General features: G+C 33.7%; 1 protein-coding gene across 1 annotated transcript; it reads left to right on the top strand.

Moving 5' to 3' along the window:
• The first annotated feature begins 6,262 nt into the window (after window positions 1-6,262).
• On the top strand, window positions 6,263-8,791 carry LOC132180604 (protein neprosin). Its single transcript, XM_059593496.2, has 7 exons — window positions 6,263-6,658; window positions 6,779-6,865; window positions 6,978-7,232; window positions 7,511-7,675; window positions 7,785-7,838; window positions 7,965-8,111; window positions 8,239-8,791. The coding sequence occupies exons 1-7, from the start codon at window positions 6,482-6,484 to the stop codon at window positions 8,614-8,616; spliced, it is 1,263 nt and encodes a 420-aa protein (XP_059449479.2). The 5' UTR covers window positions 6,263-6,481; the 3' UTR covers window positions 8,617-8,791.
• The last annotated feature ends 170 nt before the right edge of the window (window positions 8,792-8,961 follow it).

The following is an 8,961-nucleotide window of genomic DNA, read 5'->3' as shown; positions in this document are numbered from 1 at the left end:
TCTGATTGAGGGGTTCAAGTTGACTGCAACTGAAAGTTCAGGGGTTCAAATTAAGAGATTTTGAAGTTTAAGGAGGACTTGTCAAATCATGTGGTAATTCAGGGATTTAAAGTGAAATTACTCCTCAATTATAATATGCTTCTCTCCTCATTGCTTGATCCCACGTACTCTTACATGCACCAACCTTCCTCTAGAGTACAAGCTGATAGATGGAAGTTTTAGGACACCAACCTTATTGCTGTACTATATGCTCACTTATTAATCCTATCAGCCTGCCTACGGTCTCAGTTTTGGCCCTCAATGATGGTACTACATGTCAATTTGGGTTTTGTTTTAATACACTCCTTGTGAGAGTTGCTCACTTTATATAGGAACTGTCGGGCTAATTGCAAGGCTAAAAATCAGCCATTACATCGGACTTTGCAAGGTAAGAATAAACACCTATCAATTATATGCCTATATACAAATTATACTCTTCTATATGTAGCTAGACTAAATAAGGTAGAATATATTTTGCCTTAATAGACTAGGCCAGCACATATCCAGCTGTTAATTCTGCTGACATTCGCCCTCAAATTGATGCGCCAGCATCAATTTGTTAATCAGGAACTGATGGCAAGGACGAGAGAGAGTCTTGGTGAAGACATCAGCAGTTTGGTGTTCAGTGGAAATGTGTGGAAGAGCTCCTAGCGAGCAAAGGCTTCACAAATGGAATGACAATCCACTTCAATATGTTTGGTGCGCTCATGAAAAAGGGGATTGGCAGCAATCTGAATAGCACTGGTATTATCAACATGAAGAGAAGTAGGAGTAAGATGTGGAACACTAAGTTCGCCTAACAACCCTCGAAGCCATACAATTTCATAACAGGCAGACGACTTAGCCCGATATTTAGACTCGGTGGATGACTTTGAGACATGAGCCTACTTCTTACTCTTCCAAGAAATGGGGCATCACAAGAAACATACACCACCCATAACAGAACGACGAGTATCCACACAATCAGCCCAGTCGGCATCACTAAAACCCTCAAACTATAAAGAATTGCCTAAAGGAAAAAAAAAAAAAAAAAAAAAAAAAAAAAGCCGCGACCAGATGTCCCTAAGAGGTAGCTCAATTGGTTGGGATTATGCCCAATGAAGCTCTCTCCCCCCTCTTGTGCGGACATGTCAAAAAAATAAATACCAAAAAACCAAGAAACCACGAATTCAGCCAAGCTGAGAGGAAACCAAGAAAATAATTTGTGGCTTTGATACCATGTCAATTTGGGTTTTGTTCTGAATACCCTTCTCGTGAGAGTTGCTCACTTTATATAGAAACTGTCGGGCTAATTACAAGGCTGAAAATCAGCCATTACATCGGAGTATCCAAGGTAAGAATAAACACCTATTAATTATATGCATATATACAGTATACTCTTCTATATATAGCTAGACTAAATAAGGTAGAATATATGATGCCTTAATAGACTAGGCCAACACATATCCAACTGTTAATTCTGCTAACACTACAAGTTGGACAGTCATAGTAAACTAATTCGGGTTTTAGTTATGGTACTATAATAAAATGGAGTAATGTTAGAAAGAAGATTAAAGTATTTCTTGTGTTCTCTTAAATATGATTTGACTTTTAAAATTATTAATATATTTAAATTTAATAATGATCACCTTAAATTCAATATTAATTTTTAGGGAAAACTTCACTTTAAATCCCTCGAGATTTGACATACTCCCAATTCCCAAACTTTGAAACCTCTCAATTTGGACCTTTGAACTTTCAATTGCAATCAATTTGGACCTCTAAACTTTTAATTGCAATAAATTTGAACACCTCCGTTAAAACCCCTAAAAAAATAAAATTACATTTCAATTTTCTTTTTATTAAGAAAAAAAAATTGAAAAAAATGAAAAAATAAAAAAAGAGTCACAAGGTGGCCCAACCGTGTAGGTCACCTTGTGATATTTTTTTATATAATATTTTTTAAATATATATAATTTAAAATTAATGATAAATTTAAAATTTTATAAAAAAAAGTTAGAGGTATATACGTCATTGTATCACTTTTAATGTATAAAATTTGACAGAATGATTCAAATTGATTGCAATTGAAACTTCAGGGGTCTAAATTGAGAGGTTTCAAAGTTCGAGGTATGTCAAATCGCGTAGTAATTTAAGGGTCTAAAGTGAAGTTTCTCCTAACTTTTAAAGTCAAAGAACACAAAGATGACTGTAAGTCTTTTTTCTAACATTACTCTAAAAGGTCACTTATCTAAAACATTTTATTTAATTGATAATTCAACGGACTACCACCTAATTCACTTGATGGCAACATGAGATGAGTTTTTTCAACTCCACCCTTGAAGCCATAATCCGGAATTAAAACAAACAAGAAAATGAGATATTTCGTATTGGGAAGAAGGATGCTCACCAGTCTCCTGTATTAACTTGTAGAATAGTGATTGTGTTCCAAAAAAAAAGAAAAAGAAAAAATCCCAACAAAACTTGTAAAATAGTGAATATCTGAAAGTATTGTGTTGGGCCAAGCTACATCGCCTCACGATATTATAAACCCAATCCAAGTTAAAGCCCAAACTCAGCCCAAATTGTGACCGTTTCTACGATAATCCCTTGTAGAGAATTATTAGGAAAAATAAAAAATAAAAAATGCTAGGCTTACAAATAAATTTTACAAAAAAAAAAAAAAAAAAATTATAATGATGTGGCACAACATAATTGGATTTCTCAAAATTTGAATTTATTTTATATCCAATCATGTTGTGCCACATTAGTTTGTAAAAGTTTTTTGGTCAAATTTGTTTGTAAGCCTAGCATTTCTTTTTAATTAGTTTCACGTAGTATTAAAATGAATTTTGAGATCGAACAAAGTTTTCCTCCAAACTGGGTTGGAGGAATTTCTTTCAACTTAGTCTATAAAAGTGACATGTGTCTATGAACATGTGAGATGCACATGTTTTTTTAATAGTAGGGACATCGTTTGAATAAATTTTATTAAAAACTCATGTGCATCTCATATGTTATTAAAAAAAAATTGGACACATGTCACTTTTATAGATTAGGTTGAAAGAAATTCTTTTAACCCAATTTGGAGGAAAACTTTGTCCCTTTTTAAAAGCGCAAAGGTATTTAGTAAAACATGTTAAAATGTTTTTTTATTATTATTATAAAATGGGCTTTTTAAATGTTTATAGACATTTGACATTATTTTAAATAGGCTGGAAGATATTTCTTCCAGACTAGTTTAGAAAAAATTTATGTCATTTTAAAAATTGTATTTTTTTTTTTTGTTAAAAAAAAAAATACACTACATTATCATTATGATCAAACAGAAAGTTATAAAGCAAAAGCTTTTGCTTCAAGCTTGGGCTTCTGCTTCTGCTTCAAGGATCCACCTAATACAATCAGGTGGATCAATGAACCACATCCTATCCATCTTCTCTTTTGACGCAATTCTAGCTAGGCACTTGATTAGCTTCCCGTGGGAGAAAGCCCATCTCCCAGCATTGAAAGGCGCCCAAAGAAAATGTTATATCAGCCACCAGATGGCCGTACAACTTTCATCCATAAACATGGAATTCACAGCGTCCACGGTCCACCAACACTTTAGCATCACCCTCAAGTTGTATTTGCCTAATCCCCAATGCACTGCATAGTCATATTTTTTTAATAGCAAAAACAAAATTGCAATAAAATTTATTAAAAATTCATGTGCATCTCATATATTATTAAAAAAAATAGACACATGTCACTTTTATAGATTAAGTTGAAAGAAATTTCTCTAATCCAGTTTGGAAAAACATTTTATTCCTTTTTAAAAGCACAAAGGTATTTGGTAAAACATGTTAAAATGTATTTTGTTTATTAAATATTTGTTATGCGAAATTAGGATTTTGGTTTAAATTTGCGTTTTTTTAAATAAGCACTGCTTGGACTGCTTATAGAAATTGCATACAGAGTTTTTCTCCAAATTGAATTAAAAGAACTTCCTTCAACCCAATCTATAAAAATGGTACATGTCATTTGAACATGGGAGATGCACATATTTTTTTAATAGTAAGGACAAAGTTGGAATAAATAATATTAAAAACTCATGTACATCTCACATGTTATTAAAAAAATGAACACATGTCATTTTTATAGTCTAGGTTAAAAGAAGTTCCTCCAACCCAGTTTGGAGGAAAACTCGGTCCTATTTTTTGTTCCTATTTCAAATTAAGTGATTTTAAATCGTAATGCCAAACATCTTATGTTTTGCAATATCTTTTAGAAACGCAGATTATTGTTGTGAAATCGTAATCTCAAACACACCTGAAATAGACTATTTCTTTTTAACTCTAATTGAAGAGGGAAAGGGGTTAGAAAACTCCTTGCAGCCCTTACCAAAACCATTTTTAAGTTATTTTAGTGAGAGAATTTAACAAAAATGGTTTAAATCTTTATTTTTCAGACTCACCATTTTAACCAAAATAAAATGATGAACGAACGACACTCACTAAAGTCTAAAAATAGCTAGTACTATTCAATATTCACTCAAAGAATAAATAATATAAATTATTTTAAGAAGGGTGAGTACTATTTACAAGGGTGAATAGACTACTTTTTGCATCGCACGAGATTCGGCTTTTGTTGTGGGCCTGAGGCATTTTTAAAATGTTTGCTTTGTGGGAGGAAAAATCCATGATGGGTTTTCAACAGTATCTGTGACGGCTGCTTTCACGGGCCTTTTTCTGGATGAGACTTTGAGCTTGTGATTCAACAGGAACGAAGTATTGGCCAACTGCCGGTGGGCAATATTTTATTTTATTTTTTTTTTTCTTATCGTGAAAATACATGTAATTTTATAGCAGTATACTCTACATCACCGATTTTAATTATGACAAATTCCTCTGTGATATTTCTCGTCACAATATAAAGGAGACAATTTTTTTTTTTTTTTTGACATGTCCGCACAAGGAGGTTGAGGAGAATTCGAATTAGTGACATCCGCTTCATTAGACGTGGTCTCAGCAGATTGATCTATCTCTTGGGGACTAAAGGGGACAATTCACTTTACCTCAGAAATTTAAAGAGTTTTTCAATTTGAACCTCAATGTTTAAAAATTGGTAATGTATTCCCTCAATGTTTCAAAAATTTTTAATTCTGACCCTCTATTACTAATTTTTGTCTAATTAGACGAAAATTATCTCACGTACGTGAAAATTTGATGCCATCTATTCCAAATTTGTCTTAATTAAATCTTATAAAATTGAGAGTAATTACATAATTTTATAAATTTTAATGGAACAAACTTTTAATTGGGACAATTAATATAAGGGAATAAGTGAACATTTTTCATAAATTACTAATCATCATCATGTCCAAATATTTATAATCACTTAATTTGTCTGTAGCGTGCGCCGTGAAGTGCGAGATTTTATGCTTAATTTGTCTGCATCCAATACACTGATGACATGTGAACTTTTTTTTGGCGTTTGTCGGCAACTTGGTACGGGGACAGCCTATAAGCCTCAACTTAGCAAAGGTCGGCAGTGCACCAAACATAATCGGATCAACTTCCGATTATAGGAAGTAGTGGATAAGCTTAAAGGCCCATTAATTCATTAATTGATTAAAGAGAATTGTGATTGTCAATGACTAGTTGGAAGGAGGCTTAAAATAATATTCAACTTATATAAGTCTCAACTAATATAAGTTATCTAAAATTATATTATGGGTAAAGTCCACTTAACTCTCTCAAACTACTATCTCAAAAATAGTTTGAAGAGGTAAAGTAGACTTTACTCATAATAAATTACAACAACTTATATTAATTGCACCTTATATTAATAGATTACTGGTTAAAAAAAAAAAAAAAAAAAACACCCATTATATTAGGCCTTGATTTCTAACTAGTCTAAGAATTTGTTTGGGATTGCATTTGAGAGACCTAAAAGTGTTTTTAACACTCAAAAAGTCCGTTTAATATTTGTTTGGTAAAAAAATTAAAAACGCTTTTAACTGTCCAAAAAGCTTAAAAATGGCTAAAATGCACTTTTAGCAAAAGCTTAAAAGTGAAACTTTTGCTCAAAAGCTCTTTTTGACTTAAAAGCTCTATTTATCAAACGTAATCCCGAACCGACTCTAATAATTAAAGAAAAGAAAGAATAATTGAACTTTTTATTGAACTATAAAATGCATATTGGAGTCTAACAACAACAATTATGTGTCAATTTTGAACTATAAAACGAACTTTTTTATTGAACTTCTGGTCCTGCTGTGACCAGAAGACCAGTAAAACAATGCCATGTAGAAAATATCCCAATTAAGCTCATTTGTTTGTATCTTACGCGGAAGGGTTGCTAAAGGTCACTCATCACTCAACTCAACTCAACTCTGAGTCACCCAGTGTTGGTTAGTTTTAACTTATAGCTGCTATTGCTATAGGCTATAGCACTTGCTGACTGACTGCTCGAGTTATTTGTCATGATGGCACCGCTTTGTGGCAGCGGGAAGAGAGGGAGGCCTATGGCGGTAAAGATGGTATTCTTCTCTTTGCTTTTTCTGATACCAATGGCATCATCGGTAGGCAGCTCTCATCGGAAACTGGAGGTTCAGAAGCAGTTGAAGCGGTTGAACAAGCCAGCTTTTAAATCCATCAAGGTCCTTAATTGTTTTTTCTTCTTTTCACATCTGTTATACATATATTATCTACCTGAATTTTCAGTTTATTTCTGACTTATATCTGTACGTGTGTTGGGTATAAATGTCTAAAACGTACAGAGCCCCGATGGTGATATAATTGATTGTGTCCATGTCAAGCACCAGCCAGCTTTTGATCATCCTCTTCTGAAAAATCATACAGTTCAGGTGATTGATTGATTATCTGGATACTTTTCTTTCCTGTTTTAACTTTCAATTCACTTTCATTTATCAATAATTTGATATATACCATTGTATATATTAATTATAATTGCCATAGAGGACACCGAGTTTTCACCCAAAAGAGCGTTCATTCGATGAGAGCAAGCAGGTCTCTTCAAAGTCGACCAAGCCCATTACTCAGCTATGGCACTTGAAAGGAAGGTGCCGTAAAGGAACTATTCCCATCAGAAGAACTAAAGAACACGACGTATTAAGGGCAAGCTCCGTTGAAAGTTATGGAAGGAAAAAGCACCTAAGCATCCCTCAGCCAAAGTCTGCTCAACCTGACCTTATCACTCAAAGTGGCCATCAGGTACGGCTTTTCTGTTAAAGTAAATTTTACCTCTTTGTATCGGCTTATACTTTTAAGATAACTAGCAATTTAACATGGTTATAACTTTTGGGACCCCACCATGCATATCTCTATCTTATTTTCCCCATTTGCTTCAATAAAAGCATATACAAGAACAAAAAATTAAATTTTTTTTAATAAACCAGTAGGTAAAAGGTCAGCTTCTTACTTGCTCTTCAATTCTGCTTAATTAATCTATGTTTTTCTTTTTTATAATATAATGCATTCGGAGTTTCTAGCATGCAATTGTTTATGTGGAAGGAGATAAATATTATGGAGCTAAGGCAACCATAAACGTATGGAAACCCCAAATCCAGCAACCTAATGAGTTCAGCTTATCTCAAATCTGGATTCTGGGTGGTTCTTTTGGTGAAGATCTCAATAGCATTGAAGCTGGTTGGCAGGTATATTAATATATATGTTATTAATTTTCATCATCACACACACACATATATATATATATACAAAAATGATTTTCTTTTCTTCCCCTACTAATTAACTCTGAGAAAACAGGTGAGCCCAGATCTTTATGGAGATAACAACACTAGACTCTTCACTTATTGGACGGTAATTAAGTTTCGATCGGCCTAATGTTTTTTTGTTTTTTTGGTGTTTAATATTCAAGTGGTTATCCATCTGATTTTCTTTAATTTGCTTGTGAAAACTAATTAATTTATCATATATGGTATGTAGAGCGATGCGTATCAAGCCACCGGTTGCTACAATCTCCTGTGCTCCGGCTTTGTTCAGGTTAACAACGAAATCGCGATTGGTGCAAGCGTCTACCCTGTTTCTGGCTATGGCGGTTCCCAATATGATATCAACATACTTGTCTGGAAGGTACAAAACTATTCTTCTAATTAATATTATATATATATATATATATATATATATATATATATATATGATATTCCAATCCATGGCCTTTTGGTGCGTTAATTAATTTGGGTAATATTGAATGCGGTAGGACCCAAAAGAGGGGAACTGGTGGATGCAATTTGGGAATAAATATGTGGTGGGATACTGGCCGGGGTTCCTGTTCTCGTACCTGGTTGACAGTGCATCAATGATTGAATGGGGAGGAGAGGTGGTGAACTCAGAGGCTGATGGGCAGCACACCTCCACACAAATGGGTAGCGGTCATTTCCCTGGAGAAAGTTTCGGAAAAGCTAGTTACTTCAAGAATATCCAAATAGTTGATGCCTCCAACAATCTTAGGGTTCCCAAAGGCATTGCCACTTTCACTGAGCAATCCAATTGCTATGATGTCCAAAATGGCCAAAATGGCAATTGGGGCAACTACTTTTATTATGGGGGTCCTGGTAAAAACCCCAACTGTCCATGATCATAAGTAATACATAAAGAAACGACCAAATCGATGTAAATTCTATTTAATTTATTAGTTTGGGTCTCGATCTGCTGAACTCTAGCTATGTTGTCTCTAGCTTGCACAATATTCATGTGATTAAATCGTTCCAAATTTGAAAAATTATGTGTATCTGTTTAGACTGTTTTGCTCACTTTCAATCTACAACATTAATATCTTTGTAAACGCATGTTTTTTCGGTCTTCAATGGGTAGTTCAATCAACTAGAGATCACGCCTTATGAAGCTCATACATAAAAAATCGCATGTTTTCGATGCAAGAGTAGGAATTATTATTTGATTCATCGTGGAACTTAATTTACTG

Source organism: Corylus avellana, chromosome 2, assembly GCF_965113065.1.
Source record: "Corylus avellana chromosome 2, dhCorAvel1.hap1.2, whole genome shotgun sequence".
Lineage (NCBI taxonomy): Eukaryota > Viridiplantae > Streptophyta > Magnoliopsida > Fagales > Betulaceae > Corylus > Corylus avellana.
Note: the sequence above shows the minus strand (reverse complement) of the source record. Positions and strands in the feature narration are given on the sequence as shown.

Coding starts and splice junctions, on each gene's coding strand:
- LOC132180604 (XM_059593496.2), top strand. CDS start 6,482: ATGATGGCACCGCTTTGTGGCAGCGGGAAGAGAGGGAGGCCTATGGCG. Junction 6,659..6,778: donor CAGCTTTTAAATCCATCAAG/GTCCTTAATTGT, acceptor TAAAACGTACAG/AGCCCCGATGGTGATATAAT. Junction 8,112..8,238: donor TCAACATACTTGTCTGGAAG/GTACAAAACTAT, acceptor TGAATGCGGTAG/GACCCAAAAGAGGGGAACTG.